Source organism: Alosa sapidissima, chromosome 19 (assembly GCF_018492685.1).
Source record: "Alosa sapidissima isolate fAloSap1 chromosome 19, fAloSap1.pri, whole genome shotgun sequence".
Classification (NCBI taxonomy): Eukaryota; Metazoa; Chordata; class Actinopteri; order Clupeiformes; family Clupeidae; genus Alosa; species Alosa sapidissima.
This window is the reverse complement of record NC_055975.1, coordinates 1,236,570-1,251,714: the sequence shown is the minus strand read 5'-3', so window position 1 is coordinate 1,251,714 and position 15,145 is coordinate 1,236,570. Positions and strand designations below refer to the sequence as shown.

General features: G+C 45.6%; 1 protein-coding gene across 1 annotated transcript in view; it reads left to right on the top strand.

Annotated features, from left to right (window-relative positions):
• Window positions 1-15,145, top strand: part of qkia (QKI, KH domain containing, RNA binding a) — a 93,441-nt gene that overhangs the window by 101 nt on the left and 78,195 nt on the right. The window contains exons 2-3 of the mRNA XM_042073126.1: window positions 1,071-1,322; window positions 1,526-1,674. Of these exons, the coding sequence (XP_041929060.1) occupies window positions 1,071-1,322; window positions 1,526-1,674 (401 nt within the window). The remainder of the gene's footprint in view (window positions 1-1,070; window positions 1,323-1,525; window positions 1,675-15,145) is intronic.

The following is a 15,145-nucleotide window of genomic DNA, read 5'->3' as shown; positions in this document are numbered from 1 at the left end:
CACACACACGCATATGTCAATTTCAAATACACTGCAGTGTCCGTTCAAACCCCCCCCCCCCCCCCCCCGTACACAATGACAGTGTTTTTGTTGTTGAGGTGAAGGATTAACAACGGGCAAAAACTATCTCCAAAGAGCTTTATCTACGGACAAGGTAATGTTTCACGATTCTCGCAAGATTTTTTTGAGAATTCTTGCAGCAAACGGAACGCTTCAGTTACATGCCCGGTGTAGCCTGCCTGTAACAGTAGGCCTAACAGCTGTTTTGAGTTGATGCTATGTTTACCCTAATAATAACTTGATGATAGAGAAGACAAACACCAGTATGAAATCAGTCGGACAATCAGTTCAAGAGATATGCAAATAACACACACACACACACAAGCACACACACAGACAGACGTTCCTGTCATTAATAGATGCACACATACACACCCACATGTATGCACACACACTCATTGATACCAGTGCATACACATGCATAGACGTGTACACACACACTGGCTGATACATATGTACACACATATGCAAACACACAGTGGGGACAGTCTGATTCTATAGCATAACCCTTCAGACTTATGGTCCTGGGCTCATGTGTGCGAATACACATACACACACACACATACACACAGTTCTCTATAGACCCTTTCAACAATAAAAACAAAAACAATGCTTGAACGTTCTATTTGGGCCCCAATCTACTTCCTCTGCATTAAGATAACATATGGAATGTTAAAAAGGAAGCCTTGTGGGGCCAACTATGCTGCTGAGAATGGAACTCTCTTGAAAGGGTCCATACATGTGTGCCACCCTACTCAGCCTCCTCACTCATCTCATTGCAAGCCCAAATCCGGGTTATGTCTTGTGGGGCACTCCCTACATCCAACCACCCCCACCCCCCTCTCTCTGGCCACCACTGCCACTTGCTCTGCCACTGCCTGGGCAGAGATGCTGGAGAAGAAGATGAGATTATTTCCCCAGCGCTCAGCCTCACTGACCCATACACACCGAAACACATTTGACAACGCAGCACGTACGCATACACTCACACATATGCACACTCAACACAGACGCCCCCCAGGGGTGTGCCCTGAGCCCGCTGCTCTACGTCATCCACACACACGACTGCACAGCCTCCAGCAGTTCAACCTCCATCAAGTTCGCAGACGACGCCGTGGTACTAGGTCCAAACTCGGAGAACAATGAGCAGGGCTACCTGAACCAAGTGGAAGACCTGGCACTGTGGTGTCAGACCAACAACCTGGCCATAAATGCCAGCCAGACGAAAGAAATGGTGTTGGACTTCAACAGGAAGCAGGGCAGTGGGCCCACTTACCATCACCGGAAAGCCTGTGGAGAGGGTCCCCAGTTTTAAGTACCTTGGGGTGCACCTCACTGAGGACCTCATCTGGACCCTGCACACAGAGCATCTCACAAACAAAATCCAGGCAGTGGCTGTACTTCCTCTGGTGGCTGAGGAAGTTCAAGGTCTCCCCCTCCATTCTGAGGACCTTCTACTCCTCAGCTGTTGAGAACATTTTCACAGGATGCATCTCTGCCTGGTACGGGAATTGTACCGTTCGAGACCAGGATGCCCTGCAGAGGGTGGTGCGCACAGCCGAGCGAACCATCAGAGCCTCCCTTCCCACTCTGAAAGACACCTACAGCAAGAGGGTGAGGTCGAGAGCCAAATAGATCATGCCGGATACCTCTCACCCAAATAAGCCTCTAGCCTCTTCACCCTGCTGCAGTCGGGCTGACGCCTTCACTGTCTCAGCAAAGACAGAGAGACTGAGGAAGAGTTTTTTTCCTCAGACTAATAATAAGCATTTAGACTGCTAAAGTCAGAGGAAATGTAGCTGGCATTTCACAGGCCATTTTATGTCATTTACACTCCACACATTTACACATTTACACCACACACCACCATCCAGCAGAGAGAAAAAGGTGGGCAGACTCAGAGAGAGGGATGGAGAGGGGAAGAGGGGCCAGGCTTAGTGGTTTGACACACATCAGTAGGTCACATGATGGAGGCTAATTTGCGTGAAGAATAGGATGAGGGTGTGGAACAGGCTGCTTGACGACGCTGAACACTGGATGATTGACAAGCAGAAAAGCACTTTCCTGAGACAAGAGACTCCAAACTGAGCTCCACTCAAATACACACACACACATACACACATTTCCATACACACATCCTCACACACTCTCTCTCACACACATTCACAGTGAAGCAAATATACTCACACACACAAACAAACATGTGCATGCACACACACATATACTCACTTCACATACTCACATGCACATAATGGTGACACACAGACACATGGTGATGCACACATAAACTGATCCACACACACACATGCACACATAAAAATGTTGACACTCATAGACACTCATACAGACACAGGTGAGAGTGTGTGCGCACACACACACACACATTAGAACTCACAGCACAGCACTCAAGTAAGAAGCAGGGTTAAGCGCAAGCCTGGTGCTCAGCACCGTGAGCAAATAAAGTGTGTTTCTTATGCCCATGTGGTGTACCCTGAGATGTGTGTTTACGATCATCATCTGTGTGTGTGTGCATGTGTGTGTGATGTCGCAGGAGGGCTTGTCTGATCAGCCACACACAGGCACACTGGTGTGGAGAGCCCAGCATGAAATGAAATGAGTTGAGCGCTCTATCCTGGAACTGAAATGGGCCACACTGCACACACAAATACAAACAAACACACACACAAAACACAGTAGCAGGGCAGTATAGCATATATCAAAGATAGCTCTTTTGTATCTTTACCTTTTTCTTTTTTGTGTCCAAAGCTATTTTCTATCTTCCCCCTGCCTTCTCAAAGGGTGTGTGTGTTTGTGTGTGTGTGTGGGGTGAAGCTGCTAGATGCATGTTCCAAGCTGGCTCCCCCTGTTCCCCTGCAGCTGGTGCTGGGGCGATAGGGCTGTGTGAGGAACACCTCTTCTCCCTTCTCCCCTGATTCAATGGAGTCAGGGCCCTTTCTGGAGGATTTGTTTGATTCGCCCTCTGCTTGTGCTCTTGCCGCTGCCGCCGCCGCTGCTGCTGCTACAGTGCCCACTGGGCAACAAGAGGATCACATCGATCGGCCTGCCCGCCATCACAGCATTTACTGATATCACACACACACGCACATGTACACACACGCACAAACACCTACACACACAGATCCTCCTACCCCTCTCTAAGGGTGTTTATGATACCACACTTGTGTTGAGGAGATTAAAGAGATGTTTTGCCCTCACCAAAATAGTCCCGGGCCCTAAATCAAAGGTATGAAAGTGCTGCTCCTATTTATGCCTGGTCTCACAGCTGTTTTCATGTGTTTGTGTTTATGTTCATGTGTAATGTGTGAAGGTGTGTGTGTGTGTTTGTTAGAGATAGATTTTGGATTTGTGTTAGTGGGAGGGTAGCATCCTACCCAAGAGCACTCATCAGAGTCTTCTCCTGCTTCTGAGCAATGATGTGGAGTTTTTCATAGGTTTTTCTCTGGGCACTGCAAGAAAGAGTGGGAAGACTCTTCATGTTCCATCAAAGCCAGGGATAAATCACTGCTTTTTAATATTTCCCTGCCGTACCTGCAATTTCCCCCTGCACATTTTGCATGCAGTACAATTTGTCTGTTCTGTAAGATCCAGTAAGGTCTATTTGGCTTTACAGGTAGCTCTCAAACACAGATGCCTCTGCTGACGCTGGGTTTATTAATGTGTAACTATGAAACCTTTTTCCCACGAGTCCAGCGCTAGCCCCTAAGTTACAGTACAGTGTGGTCCAGTCATCCTCCACACATACAAGTGGCCAAATGTGTGTGTGTTTGTGTGCCTGTGTGTGTATGTTTGTGTGTGTGTGTGTGGGGGGGGGGGGGGGGGTGGTCTTTGTCTTGCCTTCCACCTTCACACACACATGTACACACACACTTGCACTCACTCAACCTTGAAGCCAAACAATGAACAATTGAAGTTACCCAACAGATTAACCCATGGGCTTTTCGGTGAACCATTGGTTTCATACTGAAACACACATGCAAAATGTGTATGTATGAGGGTGTGTGTATATGTCTTTGTAATATGTTATATGCAAATGTATGAGGCAGGTGCATGCATGTGGGTGTGTGTTGTTTATGTGAGTGGGGTTCAGTGTATTTTGTGTGTAGCTAAAAGAGCTCTAGAGGAGTGAGTGTGTGTTACTGTTAGGTGTGTCGCTGGGGCCTCAAGTGTTCCCTGTCAGAGGGTGTTTCTGGAAGAGTACCCCCACCTTACCTACACACAAACACACACACACACATACACGTGCGTACACACACACACATACTGCCTGCTCTAATCCCCCATCCAGGGCCTAATCCTTGGCATCATGGTCGGAGCTGCAAGGTGAGGCGCTCCAGACCGGCACCGCGTTCCCGAGCCCACCGCTCCTTACCCTGACGCTCCGGAATCCCATTCGCTCGGCCGGAACAGGGGGTATTAATAGCGTAGCATGCTGTGCCCTCTACAGAATGTGTGTGACTGCGATAAACCCTTGTAGCCCCCACCCCACCCACTTTACACATACACACACAGACACACACACACTCCCGAACACAACACAGGCATCCCTTACATACACGCACACACAAACACCCCCTTGCACACACACTCATACACATGCATAAGTAGAAGGTGACTCATTTGGCATTAGTGGCCTGGGGAGCTGACGAGCATCCTTGTGAGCATCTCTTCTGTCCCGTCATGGCTGTGGCAGCCCAACAAAGGCCTCCACACGGACAGCAGCACAGCGAACAAAGCCAGCCCCTAAAAGCACACATGTGAGCCATCACAGGAGATGAAGACAATCCCATCACAGAGAGAAGGAGAGAGAGGGAAGTAAGGAGAGTAATAGAGGAGAGAGAAGACGAAAGATGTGTACAAACCAGGAGTGACCATAGGGAGGGAAGAATGAATGTGGGTGTGTCTGTGTGGGGAGTCATCACAGCAGCAGGATGGATGAGAAGATGGGAGCTATTGTGTCACCTGGCAGGAGTGAACCATTTCGCACACACACAAATGCACATACACAGACACGTACACACTAAAGGCTCTGGTATGGTCCTGCGTCACATTTGCGCGTGTCCAAGACGTGCGTCATTTTTGCCGTGGACGTGAAGCATACTCCAATTTCTGCTGTCCTGAATGCGCGTTAAATCGTTAAGGTTAGCGCCTGCGCACTACGGATTAACTGTGATACTCTGCCCCACCAACTGGGGGCGGTACGTCGAGCCTGAAAGTAGGACACAACCACCAAAGAAGCCTGAAACGTCTGAAGAAAAGAAGAACTTGGGATGTGCGAGCACTGAACGAAGGAAGAGCTGATGAAGGAAAAAGCACCACGAGTATGTTCGCCTGTCTGCTGGGAAGTTTGATAAGCTGGCCCATCGCATTGCTCCATTTATCATCCACCAGAACACACACAGCACACCTGTTGGTATAGCTGAGAGACTAGCTTAGCCTACTTGCTTATTAGGCTACTTAGCCTATAGCTATAGCTTAGCCTATAGCTAAGTGACTCGGTGCTGCGAGGGCAGCAATATTGGTGCGATACAAAGTAAAGACATTTTTCTAAACACAGCAGTGTCATGGTAAGAAAGAGTTGTGCATACAGATGTCCTCAATTAAATTTGTATTGAGTCTTCACACCTGCCTCATACCAAAAAGTATGAACCAAAAACCTGTAAATATGACGTGTCAATAAAAGTTTTGAAGTAACTATTTGTGTTCATAATGTATAATGTCTCACTGTGATAATGGGTGTATTTAGAGCGAGAGGTAGCCACTTCAATTATTATTATGATAACGCATTATCTGGTGTTGACAGGCGAGTTTCGAGATTTGAGTTCAGCATTGTTCAGGAGTAGGCTAGGTGATAATGATTGCACCTGGGAGAGGTAGGCTACATTCCCTTTATTATTATAATCACTATTGATAACGCATTATATACGGAACAGGCGAGAATGCATCTCGATCAGCAAGTGTTACTGGGTTTCGCCTGAGCGTTGTAGATAGATACCAAAGATTCTAAAACTCTGTTCTAGAATCTTTGATAGATACCTTTATATGGCTCTGGGTTTCGCGATTTGATTTCAGCATACGCTCATTTTTAAAAGATGCATTTAATCCGAAGTCATGTCAGCTCTCTATGCAAGGAGTAGGGCTGTCACTTTTTATTTGAACATGGCGTGAAATATCCGTAGTCGAACTATAAATAAACTATTCGGTTTTTAGTGCTGTGTAGCGCATTTCTACAGTCTATGATTAGTTTTATTTTATTGTTTGCCATCTCTTCAGTGCTATATGATCCAGGGCTCATGACCAAATCAAGCCAATATAATAGCCAGTAGCCACAATGAGCCCATGCAGCCACCCTGTTTCGACAATCAAAGGTAACGCACAGAACGGCCAGCAGACAGATAATTACGTCCCCAACTCATCTAAAATGTGGTGTCTTGAAATACTTTGGGTTCTACACCATAGATGGTAAAGTGACCGTTAAATATAATGTTAAAGAATGTATCTGTGGATTGTGGCTTTACATCGGTCGAAGTTGACTCCATGTCGTGGTGTCTCACGTAACTCAAAGCCAGGCAAGCTGAGGACAGGCGCTCTGTTCCATCGTCGTTATGGTAACCAAACAAGTCTTCTTCTGTCTAGGTTTGTTTCTAGGTTTAAGTGTTGTTCTTCTATGTGGTCCACCTACTGGAGGGAAGTGTTTACAGCAGTTCCGTTTCACACATGCGCAGTCTACGCGTCACTTTGACGCACGGTCTTAAATTTCGGTCGAGACGCGACGCATGCTGTAAAAATGACGCAATTCTCGCCACGCGCTCACCAGTGCCGCGTGCGCGGGACGCAGACGCGGGACCGTACCATAGGCTTTACACACACATACCCATACAGACACAGAGAGAAAGAGATCCAGAGTCAGCCATTATGTAAGTGCCAAGTCAGGGAGGAACTGGCTACTGTAGGCTGCTCTGCACTCTTCTGCTCTCTCTCACACACACACACACACACACAATAAAACAATAGCAACTGGAGCCAGTGATCACTTCGCTCTGCTGATAGAAATATAACCGTCCGTGTGTTTGTTTGTTTCTGTATGTATGTGTGTGTCTAATCCTGTGTGTGTGTGTGTCAGTGTGCATGCGTAAATGGAATTTCCCAGTAGCTTCTTGCATCAGTTTGCTAGTGCTGTCCTCAGTGGGTAGGTATGTCTCTCTGGATGCTCCCATTGTACAAAGGAAAAGGTGCTCAACAGACCCACACACACACATACTCACTTGCACACTCCCATACAAACTACACTGACACAGACACACACACACATACTCACTTGCACACTCCCATACAAACTACACTAACACACACACACACACACACACTGGCTCTAATGTCTCTACATGACGCTCTCAAAAGGAAGACTGTTGGAGGCAACAATGAAGGAGGTGAGTGCAGCAGCACGACGATAAACAGTCCGCTGAGAACAATCCGTCTGGCCTGCACCACCCTAGACGGAGGCGGCCGGACACACACTCCAGCCACGGCTCCAGGGCACATGCTGGATCCACCTCACCGTGGTGATTTATCTACCTCCCTCTCCACTCAGCTCAGCACAGTGTGTGTGTGTTTGCACAGCCTGGCCTGGCGCTCCACAGCTCAACAACACGTGGCTTTATAGCCAGTGTCTCTATTAGTTTTGAGCATCGGGAGAGAAGAGATGCAGTGGTTGCAGACTGAGCAGAGCCAAGATTCAGCATCTGCTTCTGACTGTCAGCTTTGATGCCACTGTCTCTTTTGTGTGTGTGAGAAAGTGTGTGTGTGTGTGTGTGTGTCAGAGAGAGAGAGAGAGAGTCGTGTTGGGATGTGCTCTGTCTGTGGTTGTGTGTGCGTTGTTTGAGTGAGAATTTTTAGTGTGTACTGCTTGTGTGCACTATTTTCTTTTGGGGCTTTTGTTGCATTAGTTTGCATCAAAGTGGGCTTTCTTGTGAGGATGACACCGACCTGGCTCAGAGCGTGTGATCAACGTCAACTGTCTGTCTTCCCTTCCGTACCTCTTCTCTTCCTCACCCGCGGGTCTTATCACCCCCTAACACACTGTAAGGCCTCTGCCACCCACCAACATCCACTTATCTGCCCCTAGTCCAACCAAACGGCCGCATTTATAATTACCAGGGCCTTTCTCTCTGTGTGTGTGCTGCTACCAAACAAGGACAAGGATTCGTATGGTTGTCCTCTATTCACGCTCTTAACACTCTCTCTCTCACACACACATACAGTACACACACACACGCACACATTGACCTTGTGTTGGGTAAGTGAAAGCTGTGTAATGTCTTGGTTGTGGATGTCACTAATCTCTAAGCGTTTCCATGAGAGTGATCTGCAGCTGTCCCTGTCTGCTTCAGTGGCCATGCCTCCCATTCCAAACTCGGGGTACACAAGCAGTCGGACAAAGTGGCAAGGTGACCCCCACGCTGGCAGTCTTCAGACTCCTCCAACACAGACTCTCTCTCTCTCTCTCTCTCTCTCTTACTCTCACACACACACACACACACAGTACATAAACACACACACACACACACACATATATATATCCAACATCAGAGGGGGGCCCCTACAGGAGTTATTTCGGGGCCTTATTGTGGAGCCACAATGGCGCGTGTGTATCACTCATCGGTCCCCATATTTGGGCCCCACCTCCAGTCGAGGGGCCAACAGCACAGCCTGACAAAGAAGGGGAGTGGAGGAATGCTTGCTGGAGAGAGAGAAAAGAAAGAACAAAACAGGTGTGTTGGTTGTAATCCGTATCTCGACCCTAACCCGCTGAAACAAGGAGGCCTTTGCCCCTACCAAGAGCTACAGCAAAAGCAAAGGGCAGCCGCAGTGTGTGTGTGTGTGTGTTGGGCAGTGTTTTTTGATTAGGACTCTCTCGGCAGTAGCTTGGGCGGGGAGAGCCGCATCCATCATGTGATGCCTGTCACCACCCTGCTTACTGGATTAGGACCCTAATCCACCTCCCCTCCAGAGCAAAGAAGAAGGGAGGAGAGGGAGTGGGAGGTGTGCTGGGGGGGGGGGGGGGGGCACTGCATGGACCACTAGGGCCACACACCTCTCCTCCAGCCTGTGCTCTCCAGCAGGAAATCACCTAAGCCACCAGTCACCTTTCCCCTGGCATGGCAGCACTTCCTTTCCCCCATAACTTCCCTCCCCACCCTCCCCAGTTCCTCGCCTTAGCTAAACCTGGAAGTTTAATCTCAGAAATGGAGGGTCCAGGGCCAGCCAGGCTGTGCAGCGCACCTCTTTCAACTTCCCTGAATCTCCCACCCACCCCCTGCCCCTCTCTCCCACGTGCCTATGGGGGTGACCCAGTTACACACACCCCTGTCATTCCACCAGCTAAAGCCGCTGCTGTAGTAGTGTAAGTAGCGCAAGAGAGGGGGAAATGCTCTTTTGTTACATGCCTTTGTTGTGATTGTGTGTGTGTAAGTGTAGGGGTGTGTGTGTGTGTGTGTGTGTGTTTATAATCAAAGCCTTGGAGTCTACCTACTCAAACTATCAAACACACAGAGAAGAGACAGAAAGAGAGAGAGAGAGAGAAAGCACACAAGAAAAGAGAGTCTCTCTGCTAAGTTATCACAGCCAAACAATACTGCTACGCAACCAGCATGCGCCAGTGGCAGTGACAGAGAATCCATTATAAATGCTCCCTCCATAGCCTATAGTCTCCAGGGCTTTGTGCATCTTAGGGTTCCTTTCCAATTCTCCCATAACCCCCTGCTTTAAAAGAAGCAAAATGAAGGTTAATTTATTATCTGGAGCACTTCTTAATTGGATTAATTGTTAAAGGGAATGCATGTTATTAGAAAGGAGCAAAATACAGGGGTGGGGTTGGGCAGGGGGAATTAGTATCTCTCTCAAACACTGGCGTGCTTCTCAGAGACATCAGGACGCGCGCATACACACACACACAGAGAACGTGCTTATGTGTACAAGTGGCTTGATAACCCCCAAAAGTACACATACACACACACACACACGTACGATTAAAAAGACAGGAGCCTGCATTTATGTGTACCATTGGCTTAAGCACCCCCCCCCCCCCGCCCCCCAACACACATAGGTTACTAGGGATGTAATGATTACCGGTGTAATGGTAAACCACTATAAAAATGTTGACGTTGAATTACCCATTTTCATTTCAAATATCATGATTATCACGTCATTTTCAGTGACATTAAAGTTCAAAAACTCTTTTATTATTATTTTCACTGTTCAAATGATGACCACAATAATCTGTGATATGACCTAATATGCTAAGGAAATAAATGCAAAAGTGCTTCGGGATGAAGTTTTTTTTTCCACATACAAGGCATTGTATGGCCACAGATATAGGCTAACCTAGGGGACACACTCCCCTCAATGTCAACACTATTTATTTGCATTGATGTGCGACTTTAGAGTTGACGAACTCCGGTGATATGCAAATTCCTTGCTGCAGACATTGCAGAGGACTTTATTTTAATCAACACTATATTTTTATTAACACCATCAGGCCGTTTTTTTTTAAAGTAAATGTTACAGTCTAAAGGTTACTGACTAGAATGGCTCGGGGTCAAAGGTCATACGGAATCGATTAATCTGCGCTATTTTTTTTTAATCAGTTATTTTTTCTCAAATGAATTAATCGAAATTAATCCATTATTTTGACAGCCCTAGTTCAATCCTTCCCAGCTTCATCCGAGCCTGCTTTTGACTGGTACAATAAAACAAAACTGGTACCCTATTGATTCTGTTGTCTAATTTATGGATTTAACCACGATTCGGATTAGGCTACACCTGCTTTTAAAAGGCAGAACATTTCAATGCAAAACGTGCGCTGTATATCATGTAGCCACTCTGCATCTTTTTATGTGCACGTCCACATTAAATCCATTCCACCCATTGTAGGATAAGTTAAGCTATAAGCACATAGCCAATTAAATAGGACCAAGGAAATAGTGAACGGGACAACACACAATGGCACTGAATATGAGTGTGATACTGCTCCCTTGGGACGTCATTATGGGGCGTGTTTCAAATGATACAGGGGCGGAATGCCTCTGCACTCAATTGGATAGGCCTAACCAATAAGAGCAGGGCCGGAGTGGGGCCACTTTTCAGCCCGGGAGTTTCAGGCCCAAGACCGGCCACCTTTTTTAGCGGTGGTGGAAATTGGATAAATAAGGCAACATTTCAGCTCTTACTATCATGTAGTTTTTATTATAGGCTACCAATATTCCACTATTCCACAAGGATAGGTTGATTAGTTAACAAACACAGGAAGGAAGGAAGAAAGCATTTGAAATGTATCCCACAATTCCACTAAGAGGCATATTGAACTACTGTATTGTTTACATGGGTTTTTTTTTGCATGGGTCAGCTATCATGTTGTTTGGTGATTTTCTCCTTTACTACACCCACTTCTGAGCAAACAAGGCATATAGGTTGATCATGTAGCCTACTGCTGTCATAGCCTACTGTTCTTACATAAAATAACTTTAATTCATATGGTTAACTCTATTAAGCTTTCTACTTGTCCCTGTAGTCATAGCTAATTTTGGGCTCATCATTTTCAGCGGGGGACTGGCTGATATGCTGCTCAGAGGCTACTTTTGTTTTTGTATAGGCTACTGCACACAGATCAAGCTTGAGTTTTGTCATCAATATTTGGGTGGTTGACGTTTTAGGCCGAAAAAAAGTTTTTGAAAAAAAAAAATCAGATATTACATTACATTACATTTGGCTGACGCTTTTTAGCCAAAGCGACTAACAACATAGTAAACAGTTTAAGTTTTAGAGCAGTTCTCAACAATTTTAGGACAATTTAAAAACATTACAGTACAGCAAGAATAAGTGCATCAGTGAGTGTTGTTTTTAACAGTTACTTGTCAGTTTGAGACGACTGGTGAGTGCTAGGATCAGTAAGACTTGTTGTAAGTGTTGCTATGAGAGGAGATGTTCTCTAAAGAGCTGGGTCTTCAGGAGTTTTCTGAAAATGGAGAAGGATGTCTCTGCCCTTGTAGGAGCTGGCAGTGTGTTCCACCAACGAGGAACAACAGATGAGAAAAGTTTGGATTGGCCTGAGCGTACCGGTGGTAGAGCTAGACGTCGTTCGTCTGAGGAGCGCAGCGGTCTGGAGGTAGCGTATGTCTGTATGAGGGCATTCAAGTAGGTGGGAGCAGAACCGGAGACTACTTTGTAGGCAAGCGTTAGAGCCTTGAATTTGATGCGGGCCGCCATAGGTAGCCAGTGTAGCTGGATGAGCAGCGGGGTAACATGTGCCCTTTTGGGTTGGTTGTAGACCAGGCGCGCCGCCGCGTTCTGGATCATCTGAAGTGGTTTCACTGCGCAGGCTGGGAGACCTGTCAGGAGGGCATTGCAGTAGTCGAGTCGTGAGATAACTATTGCCTGAACCAGAAGTTGGGTAGCATCTTGAGTCAAGTAAGTCCTGATTTTCCGTATGTTGAGTGCGAAACGGCATGACCGGGCGACTGAGGCAACATGATCTGAGATGTTTAGTTGGTTGTCGATAACAACTCCTAGATTTTTTGCAGTCCTGGTAGGTGAAACAGACAGGGATTCAAATTTGATGCTGATGTCGTGATGTATGGTAGGTTTAGCTGGGAGGACCAGCAGTTCAGTCTTTGAGAGGTTCAGCTGGAGGTGGTGTGCCTTCATCGTGCCTTTATTAGGCATGGAAATCACTTAGTCCTGTTGTACTGACCCTTGCATTCCCAAAAATATGTGTGGTCTTTTAGATTTTGTGTTGAAATTCATATTTATTCACTAATTAGTTGTGGTAGTGACTAAAATTGTCATATGGTGTGACATGAAAGTTATTGTTTGTAAAATTATAATGGGGTATTTTGTTTTTAATGTGAGCAATGTATTATAATCTTCTATCATTACTTCATCAAGATCTAGCATTTCCTTGTGCATTTCCTTTACAGTATATTTCTTCATCAATACACAGAGTAAGGCATATGTCCTCAATCTTTCAATAAACGTCATATTCATTTTGACATACCTTGATATTAAAGCCAAAGTGCAGTATCTATGAAAATTCCAAACTGAGAAAAACAGCATTGTTGTTTGTCTTTCACACTGTATTCTAGCAGATACTGTAAAATGAAAACCCTATATCTTCAGGAAATGTTTCACTAGATTAATGAGATTTTGATAGATTGAACGGAGGATATGGCATTTTATATTGGTGTAAAAAAGTGAATTTCACAAAAAATGCAGTTACTGCACTTTGGCTTTGTAGGGCAGAATAGGTTGACAACGCTACAACGTCCATAGGCCTATTAGCCCAATAATTATGCCGCTATATAAGGCTATCTCTCTTTAACAGTTGCCACTTATGTCTTCTTCTTCAAAACAAAAGCTGAAAGCTTGGCATATTTGGCAGCATTTTCCTCCAATACTTTTCGTATTTTTTACCTGGCCTTTTCAGTCCCTCATGGCCTCTTTCTACCACCCATCCTCCCTGACGCTTAGGGCCGGCCCGGCTGGTAACTGAGAATTTTTTTTAGAAAAAACGGGCTATATGGACCCAACCAATTAACTCTTCTTGGGAGGGGAGAACAGCCCATGCAAAGGCTGCGGTGTTAGGCATAGAATGCGAACGTGTGTAGCCAACTTTAAGAGAAGATAGATTAACGTGGCAAATGTAAATATTTCTCCCTCGACCGGCCCAGAAGTGAAGCGGCCCACCGGGAATTCTCCCGATTCTCCCGATTACCCACTCCGGGCCTGAATAAGAGCAACGACATCCTTCTTCTCAACAAATTCCTGCCTTAACATTGTTTTCTGGTCTTTTGTAGCATAAAAGTTATTGCGCCGTCAATAGCCTATCTCCTACAACACTCATTAGCGAAATCTAAGAGATAGGCCTAGTAATAATAATAATAATAATAATAATAATAATAATAATAAGCTTTATTTGTATAGCACCTTTCACAGAATGCAGCTCAAAGTGCTTTACATTTGAAGCATGTAACACAATAATAGACAGTCAGTCATTATCAATCACTTTTCTTCATTGCTGGGGCCGTTTATGATCCACTCAGCAACATATCAAAAATATATAAAATAACATATCATAAGACTGGCAGCCTTAACCCTTTACCCCCCACAAGCACGCCATAGGGCAACTGTGGCAAGGAAAAACTCCCATATTCCAGGAAGAAACCTTGAGCAGAACCTGACTTAGGGGAGCCCATCTGCTTCTGGCTGGCTGCGCCCTCCAATAGCAGCAGATGTAGAATAATCTGAAAAAGTAGTCTACAGGATAAGATGAGTTAACTAAAAGCTTTCCTGTACAGGTATGTTTTCAGATCTTTTTTTAAAAATATTTACTGAACTCGCCTGCTTGATGTACAGAGGCAGGGTGTTCCATAGTTTGGGGGCATAATGGATAAAAGCAGCTTCTCCACTTTGTTTGTGGAGCACTTTGGGTACGATTAAAAGATTAGAATTGGATGATCTAAGTTTCCTTTGTGGTTGATAAGATATTAAAAGCTCAGAGATATATGAAGGTGCTATGCCATTCAGAGCTTTGTAAGTAATTAACATAACCTTAAAATCAATTCTATAGGAAATAGGGAGCCAGTGCAATTCAGCAAACACAGGGGTGATGTGTTCTCTCTTCTTGGTCTTAGTTAAAAGTCTAGCCGCAGAGTTCTGTATGAGTGCCAATTTCTTTAGATGTTTTTTGGGAAGACCAGTGAAAAGTGCATTGCAGTAGTCTAACCTGCTAGTGATAAAAGCGTGAATTAGTTTTTCTGCATCTTGTTGAGTTAAAAAGGGCCGCACTTTGGCAATGTTTCTCAGGTGGAAATAGGCTGCCTGAGTAACTTTACTGATATGGGGCTTAAAACTTAACTCTGCATCTAAGATGACACCGAGGCTTGTTACTTTTGGTTTGACCTGGTGCGCCAAGTTCCCCAGATTACTAAGAACAATATCTCGCTTTAGTTTTGGTCCAACCAAAAGTACCTCTGTTTTGTCATCATTTAGTTTCAAAAATGTTTTGCTCATC